General features: G+C 40.5%; 1 protein-coding gene across 1 annotated transcript in view; it reads right to left on the bottom strand.

Annotated features, from left to right (window-relative positions):
• Positions 1-16,549, bottom strand: part of LOC114045503 (lutropin-choriogonadotropic hormone receptor) — an 84,545-nt gene extending 67,996 nt beyond the window's left edge. Inside the window, exon 1 of the mRNA XM_027865545.1 lies at positions 16,389-16,549. Coding sequence (XP_027721346.1) covers positions 16,389-16,549 — 161 coding nt within the window. The remainder of the gene's footprint in view (positions 1-16,388) is intronic.
• Positions 16,550-18,270: the final 1,721 nt, after the last annotated feature.

Here is an 18,270-nt window from a genome sequence, read left to right as displayed (position 1 = left end):
CTTCTTCTTCTTCTTCTTCTTCTTCTTCTTCTTCTTCTTCTTCTTCTCCTCCTCCTCCTCCTTCTTCTTCTTCTTCCTATAACTAGATGATCTTTTACCTCTTAGCATCTGTAGATCCTTATCCTTCTTCCCTGGAGATTAAGCAAGGTGGGTAATCCCTCTTAGAGAATCTCTATTGCCCCTTCTAGGGAAGAACTTCAAGAAACCGCCTATGAAGGCTTTCAGATTGTGGTTTTAATTCAAAGGAACTGGTAAAAATAACATTACAATTTTGATCCTTGGAGTATTTGAAACTGTTCTCTCCAGAGTTACCAATGATCTCTTAATTGCCCAATCTAATGGCCTTTCCTAAGGCTTCATCATTCTTAACCTCTCTGTAGCATTTGACACTATCAATCACTCTCTTTTCCTAGAAACTTCCTCCATGTTGTATTTTCATTATACTGCTGTCTCTTGGTTCTCCTCCTACCTGCCAGAACACTCTTTCTTCAGTCTGGATGTAAATCCATATCACCTCCCCCCCCACCAACTAATTTTAGGTTCAAGACTCTGTCCTAAGCCGTCTTCTTTTTTCTTTCTGTATTCTCTCACTTGGTGATATCATCAGTTCAATTATTATCTCTGTGGAGATGACTCACAGATCTATAAATTCCCACCTCTCTCTCCTGAGCTCCAATCTGGCATCTCTAACTGCCCATTGGATATTTCAAGTTGAATACCCCACAGGCATCTCAAACTCAACATATCAAAAATAAAATTCATTATTCTCCCCTCCCCTCTTCCAGATTTCTCTGTTACTATTGAAAGCACCATCTTTTTCCCAATCACCTATGCTTATCTTTGTCATCTTTCTGACTCCAGGCCTAGCACTCTATCCACTGTACTACCTAGCTGCCTAGGTGCCAATTTGCCTAGGTATCAGTCATTCCCAACTTATGAGATCAAATACAAACCCACCTTTTCAAAGTATTTTATAAATATTATCTCTTTTGATCTTCTCAACAGCCCTGGGAGGTGGGTGCTATTGTTATCTCCATTTTACATATGCAGAAATCCAGGCATACAGAGGTTAAGTGACTTGCCTGGAGTCACACAGGTCTTCCTGACTGTAAGTATAGTCCTTTTTCCACTGCCTCACTTAGCTATCCTGATAAACAAATACACAAAATATGGGAAATATGGAATGTGAACTACATACTAATGCAAGAGACACATTTGGCCTCATAGGACTCATTGATTTGTTGAGGAGAAATAAATGACTGGAATATGACTCCTCAAGGTAAAAATTTATGCAAAAACAAAACAAAACAAAACAGGCAGGTAAAGGGATAGAAGAGATCAGAGGGGAAGTAGTATTGTATCTTAAGAAACTATACTTGTATGAGGAAATCTAGGAACCTGAGAGGGAAGCACAAAATACAGCATATGGGTAAAGTCCAATGAAGGCAGAAAGAGAAGTGATGTTGTCATCAGAGTAAATACTATGTACTACCTGGACAGAAAGAAGAAACAGTTTAGTAGTTTGAGATACAGAGCACAGGCTTGCCACAGAGGCATAGGAGAGCAGGATGATGAGCAGGACTTCAGTTACTTGGACATTTGTTAGAACACCCTCTTTGCTCAAAGCAGAGAAGCTAATAATTTTCTGGTTTTCCTAAATGATAATTTCTTTCTTTGAGAGGTGAAAGAAGCAATGAGAGGAACTGCTATTCTGGACCTCTTCACCAAAAGGAGAATCAAAGTTGTAAATCTTTAATTTTGCTTTTTCTTCTTTTTAAATTTTAATTTAATTTTTTTCAATGCATGAAAATCTATTTTGTTCCCCTCCCACATGCCCCTACTCTGAAAAATACCCAAATCCTTATAACAAATATGCAAACAAAAAAGCAAAACTAATTTTCCCATTGCCCATGTCCAAAAATGTCTCATTCTGCACCCTAAATCTGTCACCTCTCTTTTAGAAGATGGGTAGTATGCTTTATCTTTGATGCTCTGGAATCATGGTTGGTCATTGCTTTGATTTGAGTTCTTAAGTCTTTCAAAGTTTGTATGTGTGTGTGTGTTTATAGTGTTGTTATTGTATAAACATTTCTCTTGGTTCTGTTCACTTCATTCTGTATCAGTTCATACAAGTCTTCTCAGGTTTCTCTGTAACCATCTTTTTCAGAAATGATGGGAACCTTGGGCAGAAATAGTTACTCTATTATAGAATGTGTGATTGAGGAGAAGAAATATAGGCTGGGTCTAATATTTATTGAAGATTTTGGGGAGAATGAATTTCAAAAGTTTCAGAGCAAGGATGGGTAGGATTCCCATGGAATAAAATTCTTCAGGGGATGTCAGTTTAGGAAGAAAGGTAAGCTCTTAAGAATAAGATCCCCAAAGAGAACTGAGTCAAATTTATAAAAATAAGAGCAATTATCCATTTGATAAATGGTCAAAGGATACGAACAGGTAGCTTTCAGAAAGAAGAAATCAAAGCCATCAACAGTCACAAGAAAAAATATTCAAAATCACTATTGATTAGAAAAATGAAAAGTAAAACAACTCTGAGGTATCACCTCACATCTATCAGATTGGCTAACATGACTGAAAAGAAAAAAATGACAAATGTCAGAGGGGCTGTGGAAAAACAGGTACACTAATACACTGTTGGTGGAGTTGTGAACTAATCCAAACATTCTGGAGAATAATTTGGAACCATGCCCAAAGGGCTATAAAACTGTGCATACATTTTGGCCTAGCAATATCACTACTAGGTCTGTATCCCAAAGAGATCAAAGAAAAGGAAAAAGGATTTACATGTACAAAAATATTTATAGCAACTGTTTTTGTGGTATTAAAGAAATGGAAATTGAGGAGATAGCCATCAATTGGGAATGACTGGACAAGTTATGGCATATGATTGTGATGGAATACTACTGTGCTATAAGAAATGATGAACAGGATAATTTCAGAAAAATCTGAGATTTATATGAAGTGATCCAAAGTGAAGTGAGCAGAACTGGAGAACACTGTACCCAATAACAGCAATGTTATAATGATGATCAATTGTACAAGACTTAGCTACTCTGATCAAGACAATGATCCAGGTCAGTTCCAAAGGATCCATGATTAAAAACGCTGTCTACCTCCAGACAGATCTGATAAACTTTGAGTACGGATGGAAACATATTTTTTTTGGCAATTGGGGTTAAGTGACTTGCCCAGGGTCACACAGCTAGTAAGTGTCAAGTGTTTGGTCTGAGGCTAGATTTGAACTCAGGTCCTCCTGATTTCAGGGCTGGTGCTCTATCCACTGTGCCACCTAGCTACCCCTGGAAACATACTTTTTAAACTTTCTTTATGTTTTTTTTTTTGCTTTTTATTTTTATTTTTTGAAATGGCTAACATGGAAATATGTTGTGTATGACTTCACATGTATAATTATTATTATATGCAATGTGCTTGCCTTCTCAATGGGTAGGGGAGGGTGGGAGAGCACAAGAGAATTTGGAACTCAAAATTTTAAAAAAGAAGGTTAAAAATACACATGGGGAATTTAGATTTTAAAGACATGTGGAAGGTATATTGAAGAGCAGGGAATGGGATGAATACAGAACAGTCACGTGGTCCTCTAAGAATAGTGTCAGGATCATTTAAGCTAAGAATGAACTGAGGCTGGGAAAAAAACATTAAGGACAGTACAAAAAGGTTTCTTTTTTCCTATATTAGAGCAAAGAAAAGAATCAAAATGCCAATAAGACTGCTTTTTATTCAGGGTTAATGGGACAATGATTACTTTTGATCATGAGAAGCCTGAACAGCTCAGCTCTCCTTGTGGTTCTGGGTTTTTTTTCTGCCATCATATTCTCTTTGCACTGGAGAGGACACAACAAAAATGGCTAATAGAGAGGTGAAACCCCAGATAGTAAGACTGTAAGAGAGAACTTAACTTCTGTTGGTAAGTTCAGATCTCCAGGCATTCCATCCCAAGATGAAAGAATTTGTTGTTTCTTGAATACAACACTTCATCTCCTCACTCCCCACCTTTTTCTGCAGCCTTTTAATTGGCTGCCCCCCATGCCTGAAATGCTTTCCCTCCTCATTTCTGCCTCCTAGCTTCCCTGACTTCTTTTAAGGCTCATCTCAAAATCCACATTCTGCAAGAAACCTTTCCTAGCCCTCCTCAAGTCTAATGGCTTCCACTGACATGACTCCATTTTTTCCTGTATATATAGCCTATGTACATTTTGTTAGCCTGTTGTCTCCTTTATTCAATTTCAAACTCTTTGAAGACAAGGAGTCTTTTTGCCTTTCTTTGTGGCCTTAGCTGTTAGCATCATGCCTGGCACATAGTATATGCTTGATAGAAACTTGATGACTTGAGTAGGATTAGTGGGAAAGGAATAGAGTCTGCAAACTCTAGGCTCTTTGCTCAATTTTAATTCCTGGTAAAATTTGAGAGGGATAGTTAGTGAAAACCTACATGAGGATGTGATGGCCACAAAGGATCAACATGGCTTCATCAAGAATGAGTCAGTCTGGATCATCTAATTTATCAACTGATTTCATGTTGTCATGGATTATTTTCCAGTCGTTTTACATGTGTACATCTTGGCCCTCCAAGAGCGCTATAAAATTCCAGAGCGTGGAGACTGTGTTTTATTTTTCAAGACTCAGCTTGTATTACTCCACCTCCAAGGAGCTTCTTCAGCTTTCTCTGGCCCATGGTGATCTCCTCTCTTAACATTTAACATTGTAAATGTCCGTGGTTTTGACTTATTCTCTGTGTCAGAGCCCTCGGCTTTAATTTTAGGGAAGTTACTTAACCTTTCTGAGCTTGTTTCTTCTTCTGTGAAATGAGGACAATAAGATAGGTGCCACGTAATTCATAGGTTATCATGAGGGAAAGTACTTTGTGAATCTTGTAATGTTTTAGAAATATTGAGAGTGAGAAGTTATAATGATAAGTTAGGGAATTAGGTGTCAATAAATTCATTCTTAAAGTATATTCTTTGGGTGATTCATCATTTACTGTCTGGGGACATTTCTTCTATTACTATATTGACCTGTTATTTATCACTTGTGTAATTATGTAACATTTCACATATTTTTATTGTATCTCCCTAACTAAATTGTAAAATTCATGAGGCATAGATCAATCAATCAATTAATCAACAAGCGTTTGCTAAGCACCTACAACGATTGATTTATGTTCTCCCACCATAGCACTGTTACATATTATAGGCTCTCAGCAAATATTTGTTGATTGATAACTTAATAATAGTAAGTAATGATATTAGAAAGGATAATTTATATGCCACTTTAAGGTTTGCAAAGGCTTTACAAATATCATCTTGCTTTATCTTCATAACCTTGGGAAATAGGAGCTAATATTATCCCCATTCTATAGATAAGGCAACTGAGGCAGACAGAGGTTAAGTAACTTGAACCAGGGTCACATGGCTAGTAAGTACCTGAGATAGGATTTGAACTCAGATCCTCCTGACTTAAGCCTCGCATTTTATCTACTGTGCCACTTGGCTCTTCCTAACCAACTCCCTCCTCCTTACACCCCTTTCTCAGGAATTGATACTTTAATCAACATTACCTTTGCCACAGTGAAGGGAATAACCTTCTACTGCCCTCTAACTCACTTGGGCTGTCTACCCTGAAGCTCCTTTCTCTAATTACCACTCTGTTCCTTCCACTTCTCTTTTGTAGACCCTTTCTTCTGGTACTGGTATCTTATTCTTTCTAACCCATCTATCATACTTTCTTGAACTCCTAGTCTTTTGTTAATTTATTAGGGGACTGACCAATGAAAGCTCCATCTGCAGAGCATGAGCAGTATGATCAACCTACCTGACTAGCTCACTGGGGAGTCAACTTTCAGAAAGGCATGATGGCATGTTTGAAGGGCCCTATCTGTAGCATGTATAGACGTTCTACAGTCATCTCACCATGTGGTGAAGAGTCAGACTTTTGATTGGCCAATAAGCCTGAACTGGGATGCATTCCAAAGGCACTAACTAGACAGGGGAGAGAAAGAGAGACAGAGAGAGAGAGAGAGAGAGAGAGACAGAAAGAGAAAGACACACACACACACACACACACACACACACACAGATGGAGTGACAGAGAGAGAGAGACACTTCTAAATGGAGAAAGGTTTTGGGCCCTTGGCCCATATCCTCTTTTCTTTGCTTCTTGTATTTACTCTTTCCTGATTTTGGACAAAAAGAGTATTGGAGATGGCTATGACCTACAGAACTTCCAAAGATCAGAATGAGCCACCGGAGGACTGGGAGCCAGAGTCTGTTCTGGATTGTATGACTAGCTGAGACAATGTGGAGGATATACTTTGTATATAATTTGTATTTTTTATGTGAGTACATCTTGTTTCCTGTCAATAGAATAGTATTTCCTTGAGGGCAGGGACTGTGGCTTGCCATCGTATTTTTAGCACTTAACACAGTTCTCAGCACATAGTAGGTCCTTAATAAATGCTCATTAAATTGAATTGAATTAATGTATAATTTTATTCCTTTTGCACCTTCCCTTCTCTCCTCAGCACCCAGTTAGTGGGGCTGGCACACAGAGAAGGTACTCAAATGAAAACTTGTTGAATTGTAGTGAATTGTTTAGAGAAGGGGCAGCTTTCCCTGAGGCTGTCCAGCTTACCTATACCCATAGACTTCCTTCCTCTCTGCCTCCTTGCCCTCCCCCAAGAAAGGGCAACCTTAGCAGGGTTACTTCTAGAGTACAAACCCCATTGCTTGGGGATGAATTTCTCTACTGGGCATGTTCCCTATTTCCATACATAAGGCACAGCACTACTAACAGCTGTTGTGGCCATATAATTAACCATTAACTCTATTCTCAGTGACAGGCACATACTGTTAGTCATTAGTAAAGCTGTCAAGAGTTGAAGAAAACCTTCTTTCTCTTCTTCCTTCCTGAGCCTTTCCTGGGTAGCTAAGTAACAATCTCTCACTAATCCCTGTGAAACAGGGAGAAATATAAAGTCAAGAAAAGAAAACTTTCTACCCTTATTCTTTCCTGAAAGTAGCTGGGAAGTCACCTTGGTGCAGTGGTAAAGAATAGTGGTTTGAGTCTCAGCCCTGCCTCTGTAATCTTGATCAACTCAGTGAACCTCTCTGAGGTCCAGTTTCCTCAATTGTAAAACAGGGCTAATCACACACTGATTCACCTCTGGGGAACCAATCAGGCAGCAGGGGCTCATGTAAGCTCTCTGTTTAAAAAGAACTGAGCCAATCAGAACCCTTTCATTGTCTTTTGTATTTGGTTGATTGAGTTGACTGTCAACCATGACAGTCTTTCTAGAGTACCTAAGAGAGTATAGATAATTCCCCCACTATAATGGGAACAAAGACATTCTATCAAGATCTCTTGCATAATAGCTTTTCCAAGTCATTTATGCAACATCTAAATTAAAAAAAAAAAGCCTGAGAGAAAAATGGTAAATACATCCAAGCACATTCAAAAAGAGCCATTTAAAGTCTAATTTTTAAAGAAACAAAATAACCATTCCAACCCTTCTCTCCTGCAAACTAGAGCTCTTCCAGCAATAATATGACATGACAAGAATAACTCTGGTAAATAGAACTATATGTTGAATTCTCCCTGGGGAACATCTGCATCAACTGTAATGATTTCTCAAAAGTATTTTTCAGGAGCAGAGAATATCATTATGTTGTCATGTCAGTGACACTGCAGATATGCTTCAGGACGCTCTTTCATTACAAGTCTCTTTTTCCAGACACTTAAAACTTTTGGAGAGTTGTATTTTGTGAAAGTTAGCTCCAACTTAGTGCATCACAAGTTATTAATGAGTTTGAAGATGAATTTGGAGAGAAATTACCATCATGCAACCGGTACCTGAAGATGATTACTTTTTTTATTGAATCATTAGCAGAGTCTCTCTGTCTATGTTTTCTGGGTCAGTGTTGTCTAATATATCACTGGCTGGTGAAAAAAAATGGATAATGGGGTCAGAAGCTGGTTTGCTTCTGAATTTTCAGGGAGTGTCATTCAATACTCTTACTTTATATTTAAATTCATCCAGAAATACTTGCTCAGCTCCTATAGCATGCAAGACAGTGGGGTGGGCAGTGATGAAGCTGTAAAGGAGAATACGATGTGGTTCTCACTCTCAGGGAGCTTATAGTCCTAGAAAACTATTCTTATCAGATAATTGTGTGTTATCAGGATGTCACTGTGCGACTTCATCCTTGAAAGCCCAGTTCTTTTATTTCTATCCAGCTGGTAATCTCTCTTTTCTCTGAATACCTGTAGCACTTTATATGTAAAGCATTTTGTAAACCCCCAAGTACTACTCAAATGTCAACAGTTATTATTATTATTTGTCCCATTCATATGACGCTTGGCACAAATTACTTTGAGAGGCAGCATGGCATAACTGGACATGGAGTCAAGAGACCTGGTGGTACTGGCTCTAGGATGGGCAAGTCACTGAAACGGTTTTCTTCTCCATTGAATATCCATAATAACAGCTATACCCAACTCACAGGCCTGTTGTGAGGAAAGGACTTGCTATAAAAATATCAGTTATTATTTTAAAAGGCTTTCTTAAATTGAGTCATGTATGGCCAAGGCCCACTCAAAACAATAATGCTATGTCCTAATACAGGTCTAAAAGTCAACCACTCCCCAGCTGTCAAGGTGGCTGTGTTCACTGTTGTTGGATCCTGGCGGGAGAAATCCTAATTTTGAGAAATGTGTGAAACCCAATTGAACAACAATCCTTGTGCGGTACCCTGGTAGATTAGTTTTTTGAAGGTTACCGTTTGTCTCTTTTCAAAGAAGGGATGGCATCTACAGAGATAAAGTGGGGGGAGGAACAGGGACTTAAAACAATCTCTCTGGCTTTTCTGCTTTGGGATTCAGGAAAAATAGTCAGGAAAGAAAAGAGTGGCCAAAGGATTACTAGAATGTTCGATCCGAGAAGGACCTGAGGGATGCTATATAATCCAACTTCCTTATTTTATAGATGAAGCCTCACTTTACATGGGGATATGAGGCCCAGAATGATTTAGTAACTTGCTTCAAGGTCACACAACCACAAAAGGGTCAGAGGTGGCCCTACAACCTTGGTCTTCTGATTCTTTGCACAGCATTGCTGCCATCCCTCTAGGTTGACAAAGTGTCTAAAGCTGAAAAGCAATTGTGTGGCTTTATGGTTATTGCATTTTCTGTGAGATTTTTAGGGAGTCTGCCTGCAACTTTAAAGTGTCCTGTTAATGGGCCACAGTACAGAATCTCAGAATCTTAGAGAAGGAAGAGCCCATCAAGTACAGCCTCTACTTGGATATCCCTTCTGCAGTATACTGAACGTGTGTGTGTGTGTGTGTGTGTGTGTGTGTGTGTGTGAGGGGGAGAGGTTCCCACTACCTCCAGAGGCAGCTCCCTTTTGGACAACTGCAATTTTTAAGAAGTGTTTTTTTTTTCTTCCTTCCATTAAAACTTAAACCTTCCTTTTTGTTATTACTACTTCCTGCTCTTCATCAGCCTTCTGGGACCAGTAGAGACCATGATCATCCTGCTTTGGATGCTAGTTTAATCCCTGTCCTTCCAAAAAAGTGGTGTGACCCGCACTGATCATAATACTTCACATGTTGGTCTGATCAGAACAGAGTATATACAGCACAATCTATTATGTCTCTTCATCAGGGCACTTTCTCTTTTTTGGAGGGGAGTTTGGAGGGGTGGGAAAGGAAGAGGAATGGGCGATTTTATTCACCTGGATCTTGATTTCATTTAGATGGAGAATTCTCAATGTAGAAACTCTTTCCATTATTATATATAGTGCAACTCCTCTGTAGATGGGAACTCTTCTGTAACATGGAATCTTGGAATAGTTGGAGGTTACTAAGATAAAGTGAGCTGCCCTATGATCACAAAGGTAGTAGAGGAAGGCCTTAACCTGAGTCTTCCTGTCTCCCAGACCAGCTTTCTAGCCAACTGCCATGGTTTTTCTCATGTTTTTCTTAATGCAATCTAAATTTTCCTCTCATACTATGACTCCTATTGAGCTTGTGAGCCACTACAACCTTCTGATCTGTTTCACAACATGTTTTCTTGTCATTCTTCCCCCATCTTGTACTTGTGAAGTAGTTTTTGAACCTGTGTAAGACTATATTCATCTCTATTAAGTTTTGTATTATTGGATTCAGCCCCATTCTGGGCTTTTCCTTCCCCTAAAGGATATCAAGTACCTTGTGATATAGGCCCATAAGAAGCCTCATAAAGAAGTCTAAGTATCTGTTTGTGTGGACAGGTTGACTTCCTGTGTTTTGATTTTCTTGGATTTGCTTTTCTCCAAAATGCTAGGCTGGGTTGGCTCAAGTCTGGGATCCAGGTAAGGAAAGGCTATTTATCCTAGACAAAAAAATGACACACTTTGGTTTCTTTCCTCCTCCTCTCTTCCTCACCCCAGGACCCTTTGATAGACAGCCCCATTGCCACTTTGCCTGGAGTGTATGTAACTAAGAAATGTCAAGCAGAGTGGTGGGAAATGGGAAAATTGATTGGTGCAAAGCCTTGAGAGCTTTGAATGCCAAGCTAAGGAGTTTGAACATTAATCCAGAAGGTAATGGGGAGCCATTGAAAGTTTTTGATCAAGGGGGTAAAATGATCAGAGCTGTATTATGAAAAGATTAATATGGAAGTAGAAAATAGGATCTGATTAGTGGAGTAAGACCTAGAAAGTGGGAGGAGTGGTTAGGTAGGAGGTTTTTGTGTTATGCTAAATATATTGAGATCCTAGACTAGAGTGATGGCATTGTGGGTTGAAAGGGGGGAACAGATTCAAGAGATTGAGTAGGATTGGTGTGATGTGGGAGATAAAGAAGAGGGTGAGTTCTCAGCACAGAAAGTTATTCCAAAGATACAGGTGTCAATTCCTCCTTATCTTCTTAGGAAGTTACCTGGGGGACCTGAGGATTTATGTGATTTGCCCATGGTCACACAGCTAATATGTGCTAGACTTGATATAGGACTTGAACCCAAGCATCCTGGCACATCCTGGGCACTTAAAAATACTTACTGATGGAACTGATTGGCTGGATAAACTTTCAGCTATTTCTCTTTGTTTTTTTTTTATCATTGTTCCTTTTGGTGCATTTTTAGAGCTTTGTTGTTCAGTAGTGTCTGACTCTTCACGATCCCATTTTGCATTTTCTTGGCTAAGATACTGGAGTGGTTTACTATTTCCTTCTCCACCTCATTTTACAGATGAGGAAACTGAGGCAAACAGGGTTAAGTGACTTGCCCAGGGTCACACAGCTAGTAAGTATCTAAGACCAAATGTGAAGTCAGGAAGATGAGTCTTCCTGACTCCAGGTCTGGTGCTCTATCTACTGTGCCACATAGCTGCCCACCTTTGGAGCTTTATTAGAGTATTTTTTTGGGGGTCTGTGCTTTTCTAGGTCTTAACATGCTGCCATCTTCCCATAATTCTCTGGTACCTGTACTTCTGTCTTTTATCAAAAACCTCTGTTAGGTAGAGACTACAGCTATGGCGTTCTTTTGTATACTCCTCTGGGTTATTAATTACTTCAGGCTTTTTGACCATAAGCTTGCAGTAACAGCTTTTGGGTGCTAGAATAACCTGTATATAATCCACTTGCCTCCCTTTTCCCTCTTTCCTCCTAATAACTATTGAGCACCTACTATGGGTATGCAAGATACTTGTGTGATAGACACCCTCTGCAGCAGCTGTGATGGTCTCTCTGAATGTGACATCCTTATTCCCATCTCCACAACTCCTACTGTTCCACCTCTTGAAATGCCCTTCCATCCCGTCAGCCTTGAAGGAGCCTGCCCACCTTTTCAGGTAAATGTCCTACCTTGAAGCCTTCCCTGATTCCTCTAGCCCAATCTGACATTTCCTTTCTCCAAATTCATTTGTTACTTAGCGTTAGCCCCATCCATCTTGGTTCTGTACTATTTTTTTTTGGTTCAGACTTGTGCTTTCATCATTGATGAGGGAGATTCCTGGAGAGGATACTCCCTCCACGGGTTCAGATGGATAACAATAGCTAGCACTGATACAGCATCTACTATGTGCCAGGCACTGTGCTAAGCACTTTACAAATATCCCATTTGATCCTCATAACAACTTTGGGAGGTAGGTGCTAATATTATCCCCATTTTGTAGCAGAGGAAACTAAGTTAAACAGAGGTTAAGTGACTAGCCCAAGGCCTAGTGTCTTGGGCTAAACTTGAACTCAGAACTTCCTGCCTCCAAGCTCAGTGATCTGTGCCAACTAGATGCCAGATTAGCAACGTTGTGCAAATTATAGTCCTAGCAAGTTTCTTGGGGGCATTGAAGTTTAAGTGATTTGCTCAGTGTCACATAGCCAATATATATCAGAGGCCAAAATGGCAGCAAGGTCTTCCTGACTGGCTGGCTCTAATCTACCACATTTTCTATGTAACTATTTTTCAATTGTTCCATGAGTCTCCCAAACCAAAATGTAAGTTTCCTTTTTTTTTTTCCCATAGCGTCCAAAATAAGCTCCACTTGGTTTTATCCATAGTACTCAGCACAGGACTAGGTACAGAGAAGGTGTTCAGTTAATGAAATGAATTGAAGGTAAAAGAAGAGAAAAGAATTCAGTAATGATGTCAGGAGGCTGACATCATTCCATTACAATGGAGCAATGCATACAGGGAACCTTTTACCCATCTAAAAATTCATCATATTGTCTTCCAATAAAGTCAAGAGTTTAATCTTTCAATAGGCACAACACGCAAAGAATAAAGTGCCATAATTATTATTAGCATTTTCCTACTAACAGATTTTAGAAGCTGTTTCCATATCAAGTAGATCAACCTTTCTGTTGTCATAGAGACAAAGATCTTTATATAACTATGGGCAAGGTGAGAGCTTTTTTCTTTCCCTCTAGTTGCCTGGAACTAATGAGAAAAGAAGGAAAAATTTAAAATCAAGCCTCTTATGAGCTACAAGTTCACCTTTTCCCCCCTAATTAAAATGAACTAGAATGTGGGAAGCCATTTCTTGGTATCACACTGGAGGAATCTCTAAACTCTGTTTTTTGTATTTCAAATATCTAGAACTTAAATAAAATATGAAAAGGGAAGCAAAGACTTGAAAGCTACTATTTAAAATACTTGTAATCAGTAATATTTGTAATCAGTAATCACTATCTCAGTGACGATAGGCAATTCTGATCTAAACACATTTTTAGCACCCCATTGTTGTTAACTTTTGGGGTCCTTTGATTCTACTCATGTCTGAAGTGATTAAGACACTTAAAGATTTATTGAGATATTGTTATTTGACTGTATTTTCTCTCTAACATATACCTCCTTGGGGAACTTCCTCCTCCCTCCCAATATCCTTCAACCCAATAATTGTTCTGCCCAAATAATGCAATGGGTATAATGCAAAAACCCTGGTTTGGGAATCAGGAGACCTGGGCCATGCTGCTTGTTTTGTGAACTTGGATAACAATAAAAGTGGTTCATTTATTTATGTCATAGATTTTGCAGTACATTTTGTCACTGTGGGAAATTCAGCAGCCCCAGTGATGCCACAGAGAAAATGGAGTCCACAGGACATTAAAAAGCAGAACTCCTGAACTAGTAACAGAATGGGAAAGAATGACCCCCTGGAAGCATGGAAGGAGTGAACTGGAACAGAGGATGGACAGTCTGAATGGGAACAATCACCATCCAAAAGTCCTTCCCAAGGGCAAAGCTAGGCCCCAGCTAAAAGGAGAAAGGGTAGGCTGGTTTCACTCCACCCCCACCTCTACCCCCAAATCTTCTGCAGACTTTGCATGCGCTTCCATCCCTTCCCAAAATTCGGCATTCCTGCTCCTGATGCCCACTGGATTTAGCTTCCCCAGTGGCAGCCCTAGGGCCTCTCCAATTCCCATACAGATGAAACCTGCCTGTAAATAGATCAATCAATCTATATAGATGCCTATCTATATTGATAGATTTACCTAGATATCTATACCTATATCACTTTAAAGTTTATAAAGGGCTTTATTCACAAAAAGGCCAAGTGTTATTAGCTTAATTTTACAGGTGAGAAAAAGGAGTTTTAAAGGATTTGAGGGAGCTGGTCACACCTATAGCTAGTAAGCAGGATTTCAAAGGAAATTGATAAAACTCAGCTCAAATGCCACCTCCTATGTGAAGTATTTCCTTGCCACCCTCTGTCTCCCATCAATTAACTTGAATGTATGTGTAAGTTTATAAATGTCAATGTAGTATAGAGGATAGAAAACTGGTCTGACAGCCAGAAGGACCTTGTAACAAGCCTCACCTCTGAAATGGAGTGGCTGTGTGACCCTGGATAAGTCACTTAATCTCTTAGTGCTTTAGGCAATGCTCTCTAAGAAGACCCATCAGAAAAGGTACACTGGTCAAGAAAGGTTTTTCTGTCCCGGAGTTTCCTATACTGTTAAAATCAGAGGTCTAGGCCTTATCCCTAGATATGTGCGTTCTCTCTCTCTCTCTCTCTCTCTCTCTCTCTCTCTCTCTCTTTCTCTCTCTCTTTCTCTCTCTCTTTCTCCTTCTTACCCCCCTCACCCCCAATGAATGCAAATTCCTCTAGGCTTCAGACTAATTTTATTTTTTGTCTTTATGTTGTCAGTTCCTGACACAGTTCCTGCTACACATAGTAGTCACTTTATAAATGCTTGTATCAATCAAATTGATTGATAAGTGGGACATTGTCCAGAGTGGGCATAAATAGGAGGCTGAAGGGCCTTGAGTTAATGCCATATGAGAATCAGTTGAAAGAACAAGAGATGTTTAGCCTGGAGAAGTCTTAGGGGGAAGAAATGTTAGCAGTCCTCAAGGATTTGAAGGGTTGTCACCTGGAAAAAAGGATCAGACTTGTTTTGTTTGGCCCTAGAGGGCACCATTACTCACCAAGGTTGAAAATTGCAAACAGGCAGATAAAGGCTTGAGATTGGGAGGAAAAAGTCTTTGAGACAATTAGAATTAACTCAGAGTGGGAAGGGCTGTCTGGAGGAGGAGGGTTCTTTAAGCAAAGGTGGATGACCATTTATTAACTATGTTGAAGAAGGCATTTCTTTTTTTTCCACGTTTGTCTTGACCAAGGTAACTTCTGAGGCCTTTTCAAGCTTTAGATTATATCTATGATATATAAACTGGAAGAGATAAGAGGAGGTCTTCCAAAGGCCATTCACTGGGTAGTGTATTTCTCCCTTACCCTATCTGAGGAGGATGCAATTTATTAAAAATTAAACTTAAAACATACACACCTTCCCCCACTTTTTTGGGGGGGGGATGGAGCAGAGATCTGGTGTTGCATTTAATACAGTTGTGCCCCCACTCCTCTAAAATATTTCTCCACATATGCCAAAATTCCCTCAATAGGGACAAAGCCTTTCTTTTTGTGCTGATAGTTAGGCTAAGCTATAAAATATCGCTGGGAAAAGTTACCTTCTAGTGACTTAAATCCACTCTAAAAGGGTGAATGAATGCTACAAAAATAATTTTCAGAGAGTAGGCTTGAATAAGGAGATGGAAAAGAAATCACAAAGACATTGAGGAAAGGGGTCCCATGGGGAAAGGGTGCATTAAGGTGAGCTTGAATTGAAGCAGGAAGGAGTTGAGGGCAAACAGATTATGGCAACATCTAGCCTTGGAGAAAGTGGACGGTAAATGTGGCCAACCTTCTCTGCTTTTTTCAATCAATAATATCCTCCCCAGTCTATCTATCGCCCCCCCTCCCATATTTCCTTTCCACCTAGGTCCTAGGTGGACCTAGTTACTAGTTACTAGTTGGACCTAGTTGCTAGTTGGACCTAGTTACTAGAAGGAGGGTTTGAACCTAGTGTCCTGTGCAGCTGAGTTGGTGCTTACAACGACCACCCCAATTAACTGATATGCTGGCACACAAAGTTGGAGGAGGTTGTGGTGAAGCTAGATTCTCTCCTCAAAAGGTAAAGCCTGAGCAAGCGAAAGGAGTGAAATGATTTGGGAGGGTTTCACATCGCTCAGATTGGGAAGGAACCTACCATGGTCTTAGTCTTCCCCAAAGAGGAGAATGTTGTGGTACAGAGTAAAGCAGGGATTAGAGCTAGAAGGTCATCTAGTCTTAATCTAGCTCTCATTTTACCTAGGAGGAAACTGAGGTCCAAGGAGGGTAAGTGACTTTCTTGCCCATAGTCACCCAGAGAGTAAATGTCAGTGCCAGGTCCTCTGAACTCAAATCTGCTCGTTCTTTACTTCTGGGAAGCTAATGGGGACAGAAGGACCAAGGCAGCTCCACCATGAGACACGTCCTCATCCCTCCTCTCCCCTTTCCTTTCCTTTCCCTCCCCACCTTACAGCTGCCCGCTGAGGTTACTCACAGCCTGGAGAAGCCGGGGCCCGCGTCGGGGCAGCGCAGGGCGCCGTCGGGGCCGCAGCTGCAGAAGTCGGGACAGCGCGTTCTCGTAGGCGGAGGCAACAGCAGTAGCAGCAGCACGGGTAGCAGCCCGGGCAGCCCCGCTACAGTCAGCGGCCGCCCCATTGTCTGGCTCAGAGTCTTACACCCATAGTCTGGGCTGCGTGAACAGCGCCTCCAGTCTGGGACCCTCCTCCACTCCTTTCCTGGTCGGGGCCGGAAAGCGACTCCTCTCTTGCCTCCTTTGCTCCAGGCTTCTCTTGTCCCGGGGTGTCTGTTCTCAGTCGGGCCTCCCTGCACTGCCCAATCCGAGGGATCACTAGTTTCAGCTTCGTACTGGGACCTTGCCTGGTGTCTCAGCTTCATCCCTCTCAGCCCCGCCCCACTTTGCTCCACCTCTCCTCGAAGCAGGTTCCTGGGTAGCCCAGAGTGGTCCCAGTTATGGGAAGCAGCCCTGGGTCATGGGATGAGAACTGGACGACGTCTGGAGACCTGGTTTCTTGTTCCTGCCTTGACACTGGCTAGTTTTGTGTTCTTGAGAAATAGCATCAAGGTCTGCTGCCCTCCTCTGAACCTCAGTTTCCTCATCTGTGGACTAGGGATAGGTGAAGATTAAAGAGGGTTATGAATTTGAAGGCACTTTGAAATCACATCTGGGACCTTGAACTGGAGCAAGATGTCCCAGGGACTAAAAGATAGCACCCTCACTTACCTTGAATGTAACTTCTCTTCCCTTCCCCTTCCTCTTCTCGAAGAAAAGGGTTTCTTTCCAGGCTTGTAAGTGAAGGGATCCACAGCCCCTGAGAATCCTAGAAGGCTGGGAAAAGGGGGCAGACTTGGAGGCCTAGGGACTGGGGAGGTGTTTTAATATGTTTTATGAAGTACCTATTGTATAGGCAAGGCATAGTCTACTAGATGATACAAGGAAGCATATATGTTAGAGGCTAAAGAGAGTCAGGTACCTTGCTATGAGAAACTTGAGGAAGGAGATAATAACAATATCTTCTATTTCTTTGACATGTTATAGTTTTCAAATCACTTGATTCTCATGACAAATGGTAGTCAGGATAGGTGTCCCCATTTTATAGATGCAGAGATTGAGGCTCAGAGATTTGAAACCCAAAATTATGGATCTAGTAAATGAGAACCACAGAGCTCTCAATTCCTAACCCCGTACTTTGGACATTATACCGTAGTGAGCCTCTTACTCTAATGCAAAGAGATTTTTGTCTCTGTGTATGCTGCGTCATGTAGTCCTGTAGAGTATAAGTATATAAATGTTTATATATGGATCTGGCTGTGGTTTTATAGATGTGAGTATACCCCCCCTGCCCCCGCGCGCCTGCCATTCTGTGCCTGGTGTCTTAGAATAGTCCAGTTTTTTTTCTTCATTGATTATTGATCATGTTACTTAATTGGTAGATTAGAGGAATTCTGCAGATGTTTACCAAAATTTTAGCAAAGCAGTTGATAAAAGTACAATAGATAAAGGTACAATAAGATGGATTTGGAATTGCCATAATGACTAGACCCAAATGGTTTAATGTTAACTTCAAAGGAGGTCTCCAGTGCAGTGCATCAGGGATCTGTGCTTGGGTTTATGCTATTTTACATTGATATCAATCTCTTAGATAAAGTTCTATGATTCTCTTAATGCTACATAAAATTACCTTAGCTTTTTTGCCCATGATATCGCTTTGAACTCATATTAAGCTTTAATCTGGTAAAGTTCCAAGATCCTTTTCAGAGGAATTGATGTCTAGCCAACGACCCTCTCCCTCTCATTTTATATTTGTGAAATTGACTTTTTTTGAGCCCAAGTGTAAGAATTAACATTAATCTCTGTA

Source organism: Vombatus ursinus, unplaced genomic scaffold, assembly GCF_900497805.2.
Source record: "Vombatus ursinus unplaced genomic scaffold, bare-nosed wombat genome assembly UNPS02014778.1, whole genome shotgun sequence".
In the NCBI taxonomy this organism is placed as follows: domain Eukaryota; kingdom Metazoa; phylum Chordata; class Mammalia; order Diprotodontia; family Vombatidae; genus Vombatus; species Vombatus ursinus.
This window is presented reverse-complemented; position numbering and strand designations above follow the sequence as displayed.